Genomic DNA, 19,131 nt, shown 5'->3' on the forward strand with positions numbered 1-19,131 from the left:
CCCTAAATCAGGTGTGGAGACCCTTTGGCCCTCCAGATACTGCTGAACTACTTCTCCTCAGCAAGCCAATAGTCAGTGGCCAATAGCCAGGAATGATGGGAACTGTAGTTCATCAACATGGAGGGCCAAAGGTCCCCCACACCTGCCTTAAATGGTTTGGACCGAAGTTACTTAAATGATGTCTATACCAATATGAACTTGCCTGAACATTATGGTAAGCTCCCAAAGCCTACTCATGTGGCTTCCAGGGAAGGAGTTTAGGTTGGTGGACACATGTGACAGGAACTTTTCAATGAAGACTCCACAACTGTGGAACTCTCTCCCTCAGAAAATACTTTTGATTGACACGGTAAAAAAATATTTTCTTCTTAACAGTCTGTTTTAGTCTATGTTGTGGGGCTTGCTGAAATGGATGAGATTTAATTGTTTGTACTCATGATGTTAGGGTGTTTATTGTAAAATTGTATATGCTTTTGGATGTGGAGCTGCCAAATTGCATAGAAGATTGCTGCTGCCCCTGGGCCTGGAACCAGGGTCTATTCCAGGTGGACCAAGAGGTCTGAAAATCTCTGCACCTGCTGGTGGTTCTATTAGAATAACTCACAGGGAAGAAAAAATCATCAAAAGGAATGCTTGTCCTCCTTAGAAGAAGATGACATGGCCTTCTATTTATCCTTGGATTCAACCAGCATATCTCTTAGTTTCCCTTCACCAAAAAGCTTTTCTCCAACAAAAGGTTCAGTTGACAAGACTGATACATGAAACTGAATCAGTTTCCCAAAGGCAAAGGCAAAGAGTTCTTCGTGCTACTACGCTGGCCACCCCAGCTCATGCTGAGAACTGTGTAGTGTTCATGGTGGCATCCACCACACAAAGGCGGCAGCTCTCACAGCTTTCAACAGTGTCTTGCAAATCCTGTCAGTATCCTGCAGAGTAAGTCATCAAGCTACAAAAGCAATTTTCTTGCAGATAGAGATTGCCAAGGCATTAGGCTTGTGTCCCTCATCATCCAACCTCTGTTTTGTGGGGTGTTGGAATTGGACATCCCCACACTCGAGATGTGGAGCTTAGGACAGTGCTGCAATGGTGGCAACTCCTATGGTTGGGAACTTCAGCTGCTCCGTAATGCCCAACATTACAGAGAGAGATGTGACCCTCTTCTTGAGTATATAGTGGAATCATACGGTGACTCTGCAGACCTAAGGTGATGGTACTTACAGACTCTGTTTGCTGCTGAGGGGCAGTGATAGTAGGCTATATTTGTGCTATGCCTGTCAACTGTTTAGAGCAGTGTTTCCCAACCTTGGGCCCCCAGATGTTGTTGGACTACAACTCCCATCAGCCCCAGACAGCATGGCCAATGGTCAGGAATTATGGGAACTATAGTCCAGCAACATATGGGGACCCAAGGTTGGGAAAGGCAGGTTTAGAGTGACAAATCCTCCTTAATTGGCTTTATTCTTTCAGCACTAAGCTGTAACTGTGAAAGCGTACTGAGCATACTGGTGCCGAGGCTCCTGGATGAGGTCCTGAGGTGAGGATGTTTCAAAGCCCAAAACTTCTTCCCCTGAAGTAGACCCAGTTAAATCAAGGTGCTCCATTATTGGTGCTGTCTCTCCCTCCTTATCAAATAACTGCTCTTCAGCTCTGTGCACTCTGGTGCTACAGCAAGAAGACACATGCAGTGTCATTTGGAGGTCCACATTTTCCACAGCCTCCCCCCTGTACCTGCTAAGCCATTCTTCATGAAGTGTTACCATTATCATATTGCTATCAGTCATTACTGTAATTAACACACCTACTGCCTTGCTTACTACAGTGCGATGGCCCACTACTATTTCACGGATACTGCTGCTGCAGTCTGGTGTTCACCTGTCTTCTAACTGAAGGCCCCAGTGCCTACCCCTCTAGCAGATGTGACCACCGCTCTGGCAAGAGCCACTGCTGGGCTCATCATGCAGGACAGGGTACTAGGAAGTACACATGCCTTGGTTGTGGATTTGGTGGACCTGCTTTTAATAATTTTCTCCACTGTTGTAGCAGCAGATTGCCCAGAGCAGATGGAAGAAAACAAGAGTTAGACACACAGGAGGGAAAGGTAAAAGGCAGCTGAGGAGACAGACACTCTCTTTTTAAAACAAAGATAAGTTGACAAAATCAAGGAAGGTAGGAATCAGGAGGACAGGAAACTAAGAACAGAGAAACAACACTGAGGAATGTTCTGGAATAGTGTGAGAGCACTGACAAAATAGACCAAATCAACAATTTAAATAACAAATTAATGATTAACAAGAAAAATGTGCCACAACATCCAGCACACAAACACCAGTTATGCTAGAGGGCATCCACACATACACACAGAGACACACCACCACCACCACCAAACAGCATAAGACAAACCTGATTAGGAATAGATAGGAAATAGAGGATTCCAGTGATCTGCTCTGAGAGAAGGGAAGGACTGAGGCTTCAGTGGGAGAGTTAGCAAGCAACTTCCTTTGAAACAATCAATGTTCCTGCCTTCAAGCAGTGGGGGAGCTCAAAACCACCTGAGGGTCTTATACCCAAAAGACAATCTTGCTGCAGCAGCACAGTTAGAAATGGCCCAACACTAGCATCACTCATCACTATTAATCATGCAAGGCTGGTGAGCAAAAGCATGGGTTTTTTTTTTAGCAACTGAGAAGCTTATGCAACAAAGCAGAGCGCTCAGAGGGGTTGCAAGACACGATAACTTCATGACAACGGGGAAGCCCTTTACAACAATTATTGCTAGACAAGATGGTAACTTAACATTACAGAAGTTGTACTGGAAAGATTTATTGCTATGGCATCTGTTAGCTTAATCTTCATTGCCATCTTAGTCACATGGCTGTATTTGGATAACTAAATTATATCTCCTGGTGATGTTTCAAATATATAAAGAATATGTGCTATATTTTTATGCTAGGTAAATAATAATTTGCAAAACTAACTTATGAATTAATCTCCTCTCCATAAAAAAGGGACCAAGCCAAAGAGACATATAATAAAAACAGTAACAGCACCATCCTACATATGTTTACTCAGAAGTAAGCCCCTCTGTGTTCAGTGGTATTTACTCCCTAGTAAATCTGTTTTGGATTACAGACTATACCACGGGGTTCAAAAACATTTTTTGCTGCCTTTTTGCTGCTTATCCCAGGCAAACATACATTCTTGTCTGCTCTTCTCACATTCCTCTCCTCATTCCTTTCTCTCTTCCTGCCCCCTTTCTTAGAAAAAAAATATTCATATGCAGCCCTGTGGTGGTTCCGCTGGGGAAGGGATGGGCCACCTAAGCTTAAACTACTAGCATTATGATACACTAATAAGGTTTCTCAAGATTAAAAATATTACAAATCACTTCTAGTACAATTTTGGAACTGAAAGTGTAAAATATCGCAATTAAAGTTAAGCACTAAAGTTCATTATTCAGTATTAGCTTCCCTGTTAATAATTATATCACCTTAACATGGACAGTCCACTGGAAATAGTTTAGTTTACCTTTGCTGTCATATACATGAGGTTGTTTAAAACCAAAGCAGAAGCCTGTGGTGATCCCCAACCTTCGCCTCTTAGCCAGCGCCTGCTGTTCACCATCAGCTCTCTATCTTTCAAGGAATCCTCTTCATCTTCATCTTGTCGCCGAATTGTAGGTAAAGGTTTCAAATCCATCAATTCAATATTATTCATCCACGGCAGCAAATAGTGTAGCATCACCTGTCTTCCAGAGGGGTGTGCCATTTGAATTCTCTGGCTTACCTCTATATTCAATAATTAGAAAATAAACAAATCTCAGTGTTACTAGAAAAGAGTTTTTTGTTGTTTTTCTTAACTACAGAAGTGCTTGTTAAAGAATGTCATCTACTGTACCTAACAGATGCTGATTTTTATAGCAAGACAAATTAACTTTGTATTTCAAATTAAGAAAGTGCTTCCCTTTTTCCACTGAGCAGATCATGCTTGAAGTCACTATTAATGAAGCTGAGTAAATCAATCAAAGTATTGACAGGTTTCCAAGAAGTATATTCTGCCAGCTAAACCAGATGGGAGCAGATGTTGGAAGGCTGCAAAATATACATGCTTTCAAAAGAACAGTGCACTTGCATGCCAACCAAGTACAGCAAGTTTTATTTATTTATGTAAAGTTAAAGCATTTTACTTAGAAATGCTCCATTCTTCAAAGGATATACAGACATACATGACACCACGAAGTTTTACTATATTTACAACAGAGTCTTAGGAATGCTTACTCATAAATAACTCCTATTTATTTCAATAGGATATACTTTCAAGTAAGTATGCTTAGAATACAGCCTCAATGATTCACTTTACAAGTGATTTGTATGGTGGAGTTTCATTTAAATATTTAAAATATTTTTACCCAGTCTTCTCACCTTGTTTTCAAGACAGCTTACAGTTCATTTTGAATACATATCATAAAGGAAAACAAAATAAAAAGTAAAAAATAAACTCTCAACACATTTACCACGTAAAAAACAGCAAGGTGGAAAACTTCATACAACATCACAAGTTAGATAATCAGTTTCCATTAAAAACTCAAGCAAAGAGAAGAGTCTTTACCTGGCACCTAAATGCTAACAAAGCAAATGCCTGGCAGACAGACGTAGGGAGATCTACAAAGCAAGGCCACAACAGAGAAGGCCCTCATCAGGAAGTACCCAAAGCAAGGCAGAGAAAGTGTTGTTTAAGGTAAGGTTTCTCCACTCAGCATTGTTTACATTTTCAGAAAAGCAGCAAATGTGTAAGCAAGCAGAATCAGTAATAATGATGTGCTTTCCTCATACAGTAGGAGGCATCAATCAACTGTCACCATTCTAAAGAAAAAAAGTGTCGTCCCTCTCATGTGGCTGAATCCCTGCTGTCAGAGAGGAAAAGCAACCATGCAAAGTCATTGGGAAAACAATGGCCTACTTCAGGCAATTGTGTCTCAACTTTACAGGCTGAGATATAAAGAAACATTTTGACTACACTCCCAACCCCTTTGTGTGACCCATAATTAAACCAGGAAGTATCTAATTAACCATAGTTTCACCTTTCATTTTATCTAGGAATTATGGTTACCAGCTTTGGAACAAGCCAGAATGTTAAAGAATGTTAAAGACCTGGCTCTTCAGGCAGGCTTTTGGGGTAGGCTAGATTTTATCTTCATTGTTTTTAGATTTTCAATGTCTAGGTATTATATGCCTATGTTGTACGTCGCCCAGAGTGGCTGGACAGCCAGCCAGATGGGCGACTAATAAATTCTATAAATAAATAAATAATAATAAATAATAATTAAACCAACTTCAAACCATGCTTTAAGTTCCTGCCTTGTTCTGAAGCTGGTAACCATAGATTCCCAGATTGAATGAAATGGAATGAACAAAAGGGCTGTGCACACAGGCAAAAAGAAAAACTAGTATTACCATGAAAGGTGTTTCTCCTTAGGTATCTGGATATCTCTAAGTGGCTCTCCCTAATACTCAAAAGGCAGGAAACGCTTTAAAATCAAAGGAAGTTGTTAGCTCTCTCTCCCTGGAAGACTTAGTTTGTTTCCTACCTTCACTCAAAGACAAATCCCACTTGGAGACATCCTAGAGAATGCTTGATCTTATCGTGGTTTGTTGAGACACGAGCTTAACTTAGAAGTAAGCCAATGACACAATGCACAATTAGGGCTCCACTATGCTATCAGAAATTGATACAGGCTACTGTTAACCAGAGAAAAAGTCTGAGAGCTTGAAAGCACAGTAAAATGTCTCAAGTTTACTGTTTCCTAAAAACAAATGTCTTGGCATCATGAAATGTTCTAATATACCTGAAAATATTGCAAGAGTTAATTCTGGGTATGTCCTTGCTAATTCTTCAGAAAGTTGATAATAGGACACAGAATACAAATGTGGCAAAGGTGAAGGCTGGCTCAATATTCCATCAGTTCTCTGAACCTCAAGTTTATGAGCATAGCGAAACATCTTCGGCTCTAGAATCTACAAAAATAACATGTAGTAAAATTGTCTTGGGAAATGAATTCAACTGTAAAGTTTAGAATATTATTTTAAACAATAAACATGCAAGTAATTAGTTCACAGAATACAAAGTAGACACTACCAACTGGTATTCTGTGGGGTCACAACACTGATCTGTGTTACAATGTTAACATTATGCAATAATTTTCTAAACAATGTTTACATTTTAAAAAATATCTCAAACATTTCTAGATTTTGAAAGGCCTTTCATACAAACCTGTAAGAGCTGCATAGCAACTTCATAAATAGCCCTAGAAGAGTCAGCTGCTTTAAATAATATAAGATTTAGAAGAGTAACTGTATCACAATGATAATCCCTGTGAAGAAAATGAAACACAAACCATTTTGAGATGCTTAAGATGAATAAACAAATAAGATTCTTTAAAAAATCTTAACTGATTTCCCCAAAAATAAGTTTCTCCAGTACCTGTTTTGGAATACACTGGCTATGGCTTTAAAGCACCCAGCTGCTACCCGCTTAGAACCTGTATAACAGCGATCTACAGCCCAATACATGAGGTTACTCTGGTCAGGGTTGAGCTCCAACAGCAACATAACTGCTTCACAGCCAAGCTGATGAACCTAAATAAAATATCATAAAAAACTCAGAGCTGCAACACAAACATTTTAAAGTTATTAACTGAACAGACAAACACTTGAGTAATTAGAGAAAGGAAATATAACTACCAAATCCAACAATAAAGCGTTTTAAATAAGTAGAATGATACTTAAGCTATCAATTAAGCTTTTAATATCAAGATATTAAGTGGCAATTATCACAAAAGTATTTTGCCTTTTCAAATGCCAGAGTTTATAGATTAATTGATATTTCAAATATTTTAACTTTTACATTAATACATTCTAGCTGAACTCCCCCCATTAATTTTAAACCTTCTTAGCAGACCTGAGATGGTGGATACCTCTACTCATGTTAAAAATTCACACTAATTTGAGTGTGGTTCCAAGCAACTATGCATTTTGCAGGTTTCTTCCTTTTTTATATATTATTTTTATTAACTTTCAAAACATTATGGAAAAGTAAACAAACAAAAAACTGATACAAAGCACCAGTTGTATCACCTAATTGTAAAACCCAACCCCCTCCCCAGGAAACAAAGCCTGTCTGATCCAAATGAATGTATTTGCTTATAGCATGATTGAAATGAGGAAACAGAACTGTGGTAAATATTTTAGAATCTTGATTGAGGACAGATATTTGATGGTATGACTTCTCCTGGGTGGGAACTCTAAAGGGTGTAGGGATTCTTTTAGAAACCTTCCATGTCCTGGGTAGAAGCATACCTCCCATCACATCATTAAACAAATGAGCCATCTGCTGGACCAGTAGTTCTTTATACTGTTTATAAAATAAATTGATGAAAACATCTGGTCCCAGAGATTTGTTGGTCTTCAATGCTTTAATATCAATCAGAATCTCCTCTGCCATAATTGGCTCATTTAAGTAGGTGTCATCTCTAGACAGAACAGGAAAGGGGGCAAGGTTGACATATTGACCAATTAAACGCTTTGAGAAGTCAATGGAGGTATATAGGGTAGTATAAAAATCTTTAAACACCACACAGATTTGTTCCACAGAGAAATCCCCCCCTTTCTTTGCGGGCAATATACCTTTGTTCTTTCCCTTTTCCACCACAATCTACTGGCCAGTAACTTGGAGTTACGGCCATCAAGTGCATAAAATGTCTGTCTCAGGTACAAAACTTGGATCATAGTTTGGGTAATTTCATTAAGTCCCGATTCCTGTAATGCTCTGGGAGCCAGTTGCTTTGTATCTATGTAAAAGGGAGCTAATGTTCTTTTCTAGTTGCGCAGTTTGTTCTTGCACATTCCCCTTTAGAGCAGTACCCTCTTTCAAAGAGGCTCTACGTACTACTGCCTTCATAGCCCCCCATGATATGGCTCACCATTATCATTATCTTTAAAGTAATTTAACAGGAATTCCTTTAATTTTTCTTTCATGCGTTGGTTAGTAATCAAAGGTGGGTTGAAGGACCATGAGGCTGAGGTAGTGAGACTACAGGATATTAAAGGTGGCTTCTAGAAGAGAGTGATCAGTAATCTTTATGGGGCCAATGTTAACAGTGGAAAGGATAAAATGTAATCTGCCTCATGATATTCTGATTAGCAAACTAGTTAAATGTGGGCTGAATGAAACAACTATCAGGTGGATCCACAGTTGGCTACAGAATCATACTCAAAAGGTGCTTATCAATGGTTCCTTCTCAAACTGTGGGGAGGTAACGAGCGGGTACCAGAAGGGTTCGGTCCTGGGCACAGTGCTCTTCAACATTTTTATTAATGACTTGGATGAGGAGGTGCAGAGAATGCTTATCAAATTTGCAGATGATACAAAATTGGGAGGGATAGCTAATGCCCTGGAAGACAGAAACAGCTTTTAAAGGGATCTTTATAGGCTGAAGCATTGGGCTGAAAACAACAAAATGAAATTTAACAGGGATAAGTGCAAAGTTCTACAGTTAGGAAAAAGAAACCAAGTGCACAGTTATAAGATGGGGGATATTTGGCTCAGCAACACTACATGCGAAAATAATATTGGAATAGTCGTTGATCACAAACTGAATATGAGCCAACAGTGTAATGTAGCTGCAAAAAAAGCAAATGTCATTTTGGACTGCAATAACAGAAGTATAGTTTCCAAATTGTGGAAGTATTAGTTCCCCTCTATTCGGCACTGGTTAGGCCTCATCTTGAGTACTGCGTCCAGTTCTGAACACTCCTCTTTAAGAAGGATGTAGACAAACTGGAACAGGTTGAGAGGAGGGCAATGAGGATGATTAGGGGACTGAAAACAAAGCCCTATGAGGAAAGACTGAAAGAACTGGGCATGTTTAGCTTTGAGACGAGAAGACTGAAAGCTGATGATATGAGTATGATAGTACTCTTCAAGTAGAGGAGGGCCAGGATCTCTTCTCAATCATTACAGTGTGCAGGACATGGAATAATGGGCTCAAGTTACAGGAAGTCAGATTTTGACTGAACATCAGGAAACACTTCCTAACTTTTAGAGCAGCACAACAATGGAACCAATTACCAAGGGAGGTAGTGTGCTCTTCAACGCTGAAAACATTCAAGAGGCAGGTGGACAGCCAACTGTAGGGTATGCTTTAAGCTGGATTCCTGCACTGAGCAGAGGGTTGGACTCGATAGCCTTTTAGACCCCTTCCCACTCTATTATTCTATCCTAGACTGCATCTGATGCCTACCTGAAGAAAAAGTATAACTGTAGTCTCCCAGGCAAGTCTCACTCCAGAGATCCCAGAGATGCCATTTATGAAAAATCTGTAGGAGAGTTCTTTTGTTTATCCAATTGTCTGTGGCCCCTATCCCTTTGCCTTTTACTGGGGGACAATTTTTTGGATGACATGTCCCTAAGGTCTCATCCTAATATCAATTCACTGCTAGAGAAAACCAAAGCCTTCATGATGTTTTACTGATAACTTTTAATTGACCCATATTGAGTGTGTATATGGATCCTAATGTGACCAGGTGTGTTTGATTCAGCTTCTCTTCTACAAAAATAAGTCTCCAGAGGTCATTTTTCAGAATTTTTGTGGGGAAAAAATCCAACTGAGAGTTGAGGATTATTCCCATCCCTTTAGATTTATTAGATCCAGTTGTCAGAAATTGTTTCCCAAACCATTTACCCTTAAGCAGAGGGCCTTTCTATTTATTTATTAAAATATTTATAAGCCACACTTTTAATAAAACTATATCAAGGTGGCATTACAACATACAAAGACATGATAGAGTTAAAAACTAATAAAACATCATAAAAGCAATAAATAAAAGCATCCATACATACTGCATTGTTTGGAAAAGAAAATTCATATTAAAAGGCCTGTTTAAAAATCTCAGTTTTCAGGAAACCCCATCAGCAGATCTCAGTGATCAAGAGGGAATACAGGGAGTCAGGTGGTCCTTAAGATACTTTGGGCCAAAGTTATTTAGGGCTTTGTGAATTAACACAAGTACCTGCAAATTGGCAACTGGTGCAGCTCTCCCAGCAGCAGGGTAACACGTTGCAAGTAACCTGCTCCTTTGAGCACTCTGGCAGCTGCATTCTGCAGTAGTTGCAGATTCCAGACCAGACACTTGGGCAACCCCACATAAAGCATATTGCAGTAATTGACCAGGGGTTACCAATGCATGGACCACTGTGGTTAGGCTATCATGGTCCAGGAACTGTCACAGTTGGCATACTAGCCAAAGCTGGCAGAAAGCACTCCTACCCACAGCGCTCACGTGAGACTCTAGTGACAAAGATAGATCAAGGAATACCCTCAAACTGCATATCTACTCCTTCAGAGGGAGTGTAATCCCATCCAGGACAGGCAATTGACCCATCTCCCAGACACGGGAACCACCCACCCACAAGGCCTCTGTCTTTCCAGGATTCAAGCTCAGTTTATTGACCCTCATCCAGTCCACCACTGCATCCAGGCACCGATTCAGGGCTTGCACAGCCTCTCCTGATTCAGATGTAATGGAGAAACAGAGCTGGGTATCATCAGTGTACTGATGGTACCTTGCTCCAAAGCTCCTGAGAACTGCTCCAGGTGGCTTCATATTTTTGTTTAAATAACAGGAGATAGAAAAGAGAGAAATCTCACAAGGACCAGGACACAACACAGGAAGGAACTCACAAAGAGAGCTGAGAGCTAAAGCAGGAGGATCCGACCTAGGACAAAGGCAGGAATGGACTAGGTTGAAGGCTGGAAGAAGCAGCTCAAGTCTTGACTCCTGTGCATTCCTGCCTTTGGACACTAGGCATGCCACTTGGAGAAAAGTACTGGGGACAAGATAATACCCTGTGGCACTACATAGCGTAAACAATAGGAGACTGAGGAGTACTCTCTGTATACAACCCTGTAGGCATGAACGGAGTCACCGCAGCACAGTGCTACCAATGCCCATCCCACAGAGCCCGTCAATGGTCTTGAAAGCTGCTGAGAAATTGAGCAGGAGGTGCAAGGTTGCATTCCCCATCCTTCTCTCTATAAAAGTCAACCATCAGGGTGACCAAGCCTGATTCGGTCCCAAACCCAGGCCCGAACCTAGACTGAATTGGATCCATTTGAACTTTATGAATAGCCTGCAAGAAGGTCACTGCAGTATGTTTGTCTTTTAAACATTCCTTTTAACCACATCCCCTATACCAGCCTTTCCCAACTAGTGGGCCACCAGATGTTGTTGGACCACAACTCCCATCAGCCTCAGCCAGCATTGCCAATGGTCAGGAAAGATGGGAATTGTGGTCCAACAACATCTGGTGGCCCACTAGTTGGGAAAGGCTGCCCTATACCATTCACACTCAATGTAGCTACTCTAAGATCCACCATTTCTATAGATTGTATGTAAACAAGCACAAACCATAACTGAAGGTAAGGTTATTCTGTGGAAAAGCAAACAATCTGTTCCTCCTGTAATCACCCCTCCCACCTAATTTTAACTTTTCTTAAAGAAAACTCAAAAACTTTGAAGCGTTCCAGACTTGAACAGCAAGTTGTTATAGAGGAGGAATACTTCATGCTACCCATATTGGGGATCGAGGAGTCAAATGTAAATAAAAAAAGAGTTTGACAGCTCCTTTACTGGGATGCAAAACCAGTGAGAGTGACACTCCATAACGACCACCAAAACCAAGTAGGCATAGAGCCAACAAGAGACTACAAAATCAAATATAATGCTTTCTGATGATATAAGTTTGCATCAGGATGAGTTGGTGATGCAAAAAACAAGCAATTCCTAAACAGGTACTTTAGCCATGGAAATAAATGGCTCTTGCTTATCACTTCTTGTAAAGCAAAACAGAATGTAAAGAGTATGGGAGACATTCAGGCGGGCAATATCCAGCATTGACAATTCCACCATGCTGGCTCACACCCACCATCTGAAATCTCACTATCTATTTCTTCATCTGCAGTTTGATTCATGAGACCCGTGTTAGTGTGTGTGTGTTTGTATCTAATAACAGCAGGACTTCTCTAGCTTCTTTACCATTGGAGACAGAAAGCATTATAGTCCACCTCATGACAATTAACATAAAGGGGAATCCCCATCAATATTTTATGCCTGCCTCTTTCAGGCAGTAAGTGTATGGATATAGTTCCCAACATTTTCTGAGGGTTTGGGAGAAATAACAAGAACCATGACCAACTAGCCTGCATGGGAAATGTCTTTCAAAGGTCTTAGTTGCCTCCAGTTCTCTTGGAGAACAATGCAAAACAAACAGCCACATCTCGTGTTTGTGTGTGTATCCATTAATACTGGCTTGAGGGAGATGAGCTGGGCAGGAAATTCTGCCCTCAAACATGTGGGGTTCTCAAGTAGCAGCTCTGCTGCCTTTGGAGGAGCGGGCACCATCTGGTCTCCAGCCAAAGAGAGTAAGATTGCCCATTTTTGCTCTCACAGTACCTGCAGACATTCTCCTCACCACAGCCTTTGTATAAAGCATTCCCCGGTATCAGAGTTAGTTTTGGTCGATGTTTCAGTGAGGCTTGCTACAGAGCTAATGCTTCACACTGCCGTTTTTCAAAAGTGCTGGCTATGCTCCCCATTTCTCAGGTTTCCTAAATCTCAGCCACAGTTCATTTGACTATGAACAGTTGTGCTAAAGATCACTGATACTTATACATTACCTTCTTATCCTGTGAATCCAAAATATTATCCAGCCATTTATACAAATAGCCATCTGATGACAGTCCGACATTATCTGCAACAGGGCCACAACAAAGAACAGCAGACATAGCCTTAAAAATTTGGGGAAAAATAGACAGAGATTGTTACTATTTTACTTAAACTTTATAGTGCCCTAACATGTGTTGGATTTAAAGATTAGGATTTCATTCCAAGGACTAAAAAAGTCTTTTTTTCTGTGTAATTTGAAAATATTAAACTATTTAACACAGAAGGCTAGAAATGAGGGATTTCTAGAAAATGAGGGATTCTTGTTATTTTGTGTAATCAATTGATGCCTCATTGCCCGGCAACCAATACAAAAATACAGCAACATTAATGTTTTAGGTGAGTTGTGAGCATTAGATATCTACAGGTTATAATACCACAATCTTGAAATCAAAGGCTAAGAAAACAGCAGCTGATCAATTATCACTACTATAACTAAAAACAAGTTAGCAAAATGTATTTTTAAGAGTGTTACCTTTAATGCACAGTACTGATGTCTGTTTATTTGCATGTTTCTATCACTGTATCTGTCCAGGGGAGTAAACATGATGCTGAAAGGTCCTGCCCAGTGACTAAACAACATAAAGAGGCTGTGACGGAGGCTCTGTTGTGGGAAGACACTTCTTCTCTGGTGAACTACAAAAGCAGCATAAATGAACAGAACAGAAACCCTTTTATATAAACCAAACATATCTAAGATAAATAACAAAAACTGAGTTTTTCTTTCTAAAAAATGAACGAACTTAAAATTAAATCTCTTCATCAGGGTTGCCTTCTATTCTTTTACTCTTGGCAAATCAAAGCAGGGTCCTACATTATATTACAGGTCTTTTTGCTGCAGAAATGCAACATCCCTTATCCAAGAGATATATAAACTGACACAGCTTTTCAACGTTGAGATTGAAACAGTCTAATGCACTCTGATGTAACCTCAGGACAGACTGGAAAAGCTAAATAGATAGATCAAGATGACAAATGAAACGTCTTTGAGTGGACTAGAAAAATGAATTGCTATTGTTTTTCTTCTTTCAGTAGAACGTCTTTGGCTGAGCGAGACACAGCAGAATCTTTTTATTTATTCAGCAAAATTTATAGATGGCTTAATCAAAAAGAGATTTTTGGTCTTATTGTGAAAACGGTCTTGTCTGTGCATGTCAAAGATGATATCAAGTGGGTAGGTAGCTCCACCTAGCGGTTAAAGGCAGAAGAGCACTGTTGATTTTTGCAGGAACTTCCTGTTCTGTGTAGCTCCCAGCTCAGTTCTTGATGACAAGCTAACTAATATTGAGAGCAGTGACAGGGAGCATGACATAAAATGTAAAACAACAGCACTCATACACTCTCTGCTATAGGCCTACCAGGTACACATAACTGCAGCCCAGCCCTCGTAGGGAGTGGCCCTGATATCATCTTTGACCTCTTTGACATGCACATAGAAGACCGTTTTCACATTAAGACCAAAAGTCTCTTCTCCTGTGCATGGAAAGATGATATCAGGTGGGACATACAAAAGCTGACCCATGTAGGGTGGGAAAATTGCTGGGCTGAGTTTATTCGTAGTCAGAGAGGACATGCTGTAGCACTCTCCTCCCAAAGGCTGCTTCTGCGGATGCATATGTGTTGATCTTGTAATGTTCAATAAACGTATTGGGAGTGGCCCATGAGGCCACTCTACATATCTCTGTCAGTGAAGCGTTTCTGGAGAATGCTGCCATTGTGGCTGCTGCCCTAGTGGAATGAGCCACTATCCTGGCTGGCCGTGCAAGTCACAGCAAAGTGTATGCCCAGGTAATACATGCTTTGATCCATCTAACTAGGGTGGAGGTTGAAACCTTGTTACCCAGTGAAGCTGGATGAAAAGAAACAAATAAATCTGTCTTATGGAAAGGCTTAGTCTTGGAGGTACAGTAGGGCCCCATTAACACAGCAGATTACGTTCCAGGTCCCCACTGAAAAGCAAAAACCGCTGGAAAATGGGCCCCTACTGTATTCCAGCTGCCGTGCTCCAGCTGACAGCGATCAGCTGTAGCGCGGGGAGCACTAGCGCGGCTAGAGCTCCCCGCACTCCAGCTGATCACGCGCTCCAGCTGACAGCAATCAGCTATAGTGGCTGCACTCCAGCTGATTGCATGCTCTAGCTGATCTCTGTCAGCTGGAGCACAGCAGCTAGAGCTCCGTGTGCTCCAGCTGATTGTTGTCAGCTGGAGCACAGCGGCTTGAGCTCCCCACACTTCAGCTAATTGCCCTGCTGGCGCCGCCGTATTAGCAGAACACCGAAAAGCGGGGTGCCAAAAAGCGGAGTCCTATTATATACCTTTAAGACTCTTCTCATGCCTAGTGAATGCCACGCCTTCTCAGTGGGGTGAATAGGGTTAGAGCAGAAGGAAGGAAGCACTAACTCTTGCTGACCATGAAAGGTAGATAGAACCTTAGGACGAAAGGAAGGGACAGTGTGAAGCACTACCCTATCCTTATGAAAAATACAGAAATTCTTATCTACAGATAGGGCATTCAGCTCAGACACATGACAGGCCGAAGTAATGGCCACAAGGAACAGAACTTTAAAGGATAGCAAACGGAGAGGAACTTGACTTAAGGGCTCAAAGGGAGCTTTCTGTAGAGCCATTAAGACTATGTGCAGGTCCCACATTGGGAAACGATGAACAGCAGGTGGCGCTGATAACGTTGCCCCTCAAAGAAAAAGCTTCAGTAACGGGTGAGAACCCAATGGTCTTTCGGGGCATTTAGATAGGATTGATGACAAAGTCGAAGCCTGATGTCTCAAAGTGTTTGGTCTGAGCCCCATTGCCAAGCCCTGTTGTAGGAATGAGAGGATATCTTTAATACCTGCTTTACTTGGATCTACACCTTGTCTCTGTGACCAAGACAGAAAGGCTTTCCACATGGCCTCATATATCCTATAGTAGAAGGCCAATATTGTCTGTACAACCTGCATTGGAATGCCTTTCTTCAAGACACATTGCCGTTCAACTCCTATACACGAAGAGCCAGCTATCCAGGATCCAGATGGAGAAATTGTCCATGACAACAGATCGTTCCTGAGAGGAATCTGCCACTGGGAATCTACTGATAGGTCGATGAGTTCCGGAAACCAAGGTCTCCTTGGCCAGCAAGGGGCTACCAGAAGAACCATTGCCCGTTTGGCTCGGGCTTTCTGGAGTACTTTGGGAAGGATCGGAAGAGGCAGAAAGGCATATAACTGACCTGGAGGCCATTGGGCCGCGAGAGCATCTATTCCCTCTGCCTCCAGTGTCTCATACCTAGCGAAGAACCTCTTTACTTGGTAGCTGCGACTGGTGGCGAAAAGGTCTACTTTGATCTTGCTGAAGCGTACCAGTATCGCCTGAAAGGCCAGAGGATGTAGCATCTCTTCCCCTTGATGTACCTTCTCCTGACTCAACCAGTCTGCTTGACTGTTGTCCTCCCCTCTGAGGTATTCCGCCGTGAGAGAATCCAGATGCTGTTCCGCCCACTGGAAGATGAGTGAAGCTTCTCTCCGGGAGAGTGCATATCCCCTTGACGGTTCAAATAAGATTTGGCGGACACATTGTATGTCCTGACCAGTACTGGCCCCAGTCGTATGGAGAGTGTAAAGTGCGTCAATGCCAGGCGGATCGCCCGAAGTTCCAGCAAACTGATTGGAAGACTGGACTCCTCCGGTGACCATGTTCCTTGCACCATCTGACCATTGCAGATGATAGACTGGCATCCGACGTGATCACTATACATGGGGGGCTATGGAATGGTACTCCCTTGAGTAGGTTGGGTTGATGTGCCCACCACATCAAAGACTGATGAACCGCGGGAGACAGTAATACTTTCCGATGCTGCCTGGCTGCTATCTCGCTCTGGAATGGCAATAACGCCCACTACAGGGGGCGAGAGTGATGTGCCCAAGGAATTGCTGGGAAAGCTGCTACCATCAACCCCAGCACTGAGGCCAGCTGCATGAGGTTTGCTGATGTGGAGGTCATGAGATGCGATACCGCAGCACATACCTTGTTGATTCTGTCTTGTGCCAGCTGTATTGTCCCGTGTTGTGTGTCTATGGTGGCCCCCAGATGTACAATGCGATGGGAAGGAAATGGTTCTTGGTTTGGTTGACTAGGAAGCTGTGATCCTTCAAGCAGGCTAAGGTGATGTGTATGTCCTCCCAGGCCTTGCTTAGCGATGGGGACTGAATGAAGAAGTCGTCCAGATAAGGCATTGTTAAAAGGCAGCTTTAATAAGATTCCAGTTAGTGAACGTACATGTCTCTGCAGAGCTGGTGTAATGGAATCCATAGAATATGTGCTTTTATCCTGTGAATTGTACAATGAATTCAGAATTAAGTTAATTTTCCCCCTGCTAACTACTTTGCCTAGGAGTAATCCTGCCAATTTGGTGTCATTTTGTTTAAGCGATGTGTCATCTCATGTCACCACTAATGTTGCAAAGTTTCTCCTCACTACTATGCAAATTAGGAAAAAATGCTGTCAGTCCGCTTTTTAAAGAATTATTCATGGGTTGTAGGAATTTCGGTAGTATTGTTTTTTAAATGTTTTAATCTTTCTTGCTGTTTTTCTTTTTTAATATCTGGTCTGTGACTGTAATAAAACCATTCATTCATTCATTCATTCATTCTTTCGTCCAGATAAGGAAAAATGTGGACTCCTTGCGCCCTGAGGTGGGCCACAAGGGCAACCACGATTTTCGTGAAAACCCTGGATGCAGACGACAGGCCGAAGGGCATGGCCCTGTATTGAAAGTGGTCGTCTCCGAATGTGAACCTAAGATATTGTCTGTGTAGGGGGGGGAAGATGAGAATGTGTAAGTAGGCTTCCTTCAAGATAATTGAGGAGAGGAAGTCCCCTGTTCTCAGTGCCTCCTTGATAGAGAGCAAGGTGTCCATACAGAACTTGTGGTATTGTATTTGTTCAGGTTTTTGAGGTCGAGTACTGCCCTGAACGAACCATCTTTTTTCACGACAGTAAAGAAAATTGAGTAATTTCCTAAAAATCTCTTCCCTGTCGGGACAGGTTCTATTGCAGATATTTGGAGCAGATGGGAAATCACTTGGAGGGTTCTTGTTCTCTTGTGTTCAGATGCCGAGAGAGGAGATGGGACAAATCTTGCTGGAGGTGGTGATGTAAATTCCAGCCTCAAGCAGTTTCTGAGGGTGCACAATACCCACTGGTGTGATGACGTGTCCCTCCAACGCTGGGCAAAGTGTTGGAGGCATCTTCCCACCGGAAGAATGCTGGCGTCAGAACTGATGTTTGTTCTCACGTGTCTGGGCTCCAAAACCTGGTCTACTGGGAATGTGTGGTTGGCCCTTTGTCTGAGGACGTTGTCTATACTAGAAGGGGTGATTGGTGCATCTGTCTCTAGTTCACCTTGATGCTCTAGAGTTCCGAAAGGACTGGGACTGTGGATATGGGTGGAAGGCTCTTCAAAACAGCCTTCTATCCTCTCTCTTCTTAGAGGATGGCACAGACTTCTTGTCCTTAGATTCCACGACACCTGCCAGGGCCTTGTCACCAAATAACTTACCTCCCACGTAGGGTTCCGAGGCCAGGTTAGAGCGAGCTATGGCATCTGCTTCCCAGTGACGATAGCCATAGGGTCCTATGGGTGAAGACACCCTGCTGCTAACAACCATGCTGCAAATTGCAGGGCGTCCATGGATGCGCCTGCATTGAAGGTCATTGCCCAAGAGACTTGCGTGTTCTGGCAGGGTCCTGTTGTGGGTCATCCAGAAGGTCTTCTAGCCATAAAAGAGAAGCTCGTGCAAAGACAGAGGATGCTGCTGCTGCTCTGATGGAAAGTGCACTAGCCTCATGTACCCTTCTGAGGCCTTGGTCCAGTTTGCATTCTGTCGCATCCTTAAGGTGAGCATCTGAGTCTTTAGGATGTAAGGATGGATTGAGGAGATTAACGGGACTTTCAGCTGGTCCATCTGCTGATCTAATGTATAGAATTTGTTAGCAGTTGATACCGACTTCTTGAACTGTAAAAGGACATCAAACTCGGATTTTATCGCTTTAGGCAGTAATGCAGAGTTTGAGCTCCCTGAATTTAGGTTTTGGGTCTGGGCATACTGTCAAGATCCTGGATGTCGACGGAGTTGGAGGGTCGACAGGGGAGTGTAAGCTGAAGGCCTCCATTGCCCTGCACAAGAGGGGGAGGAAATGGGACTCTTGGAAGATTCTGTTGGTTAAAATTTCCTGATTCTGACTCCCCGCTCCAGTCCTCTTCATCTAAAACAATCAGCTCATTGTCTGGGTCGACAGGAGCCTCCTCTGTAGGTTGAACGTGCCTACTTTGAGTAGTAGCATAAGGATCAGGTGAGTTG

The 19,131-nt window shown here is 42.2% G+C and overlaps 1 protein-coding gene across 8 annotated transcripts in view; it reads right to left on the bottom strand.

Annotated features, from left to right (window-relative positions):
* Positions 1-19,131, bottom strand: part of FRYL (FRY like transcription coactivator) — a 332,614-nt gene that overhangs the window by 120,392 nt on the left and 193,091 nt on the right. For all 8 annotated transcript variants that reach the window (XM_061583298.1, XM_061583296.1, XM_061583297.1 and 5 more), the window contains 6 exons: positions 13,252-13,412; positions 12,731-12,841; positions 6,478-6,632; positions 6,268-6,367; positions 5,843-6,011; positions 3,526-3,785 (listed from right to left, as the gene is read on the bottom strand). In XM_061583298.1, coding sequence (XP_061439282.1) covers positions 3,526-3,785; positions 5,843-6,011; positions 6,268-6,367; positions 6,478-6,632; positions 12,731-12,841; positions 13,252-13,412 — 956 coding nt within the window. The remainder of the gene's footprint in view (positions 1-3,525; positions 3,786-5,842; positions 6,012-6,267; positions 6,368-6,477; positions 6,633-12,730; positions 12,842-13,251; positions 13,413-19,131) is intronic.

Source organism: Rhineura floridana, chromosome 9, assembly GCF_030035675.1.
Source record: "Rhineura floridana isolate rRhiFlo1 chromosome 9, rRhiFlo1.hap2, whole genome shotgun sequence".
NCBI lineage: Eukaryota > Metazoa > Chordata > Lepidosauria > Squamata > Rhineuridae > Rhineura > Rhineura floridana.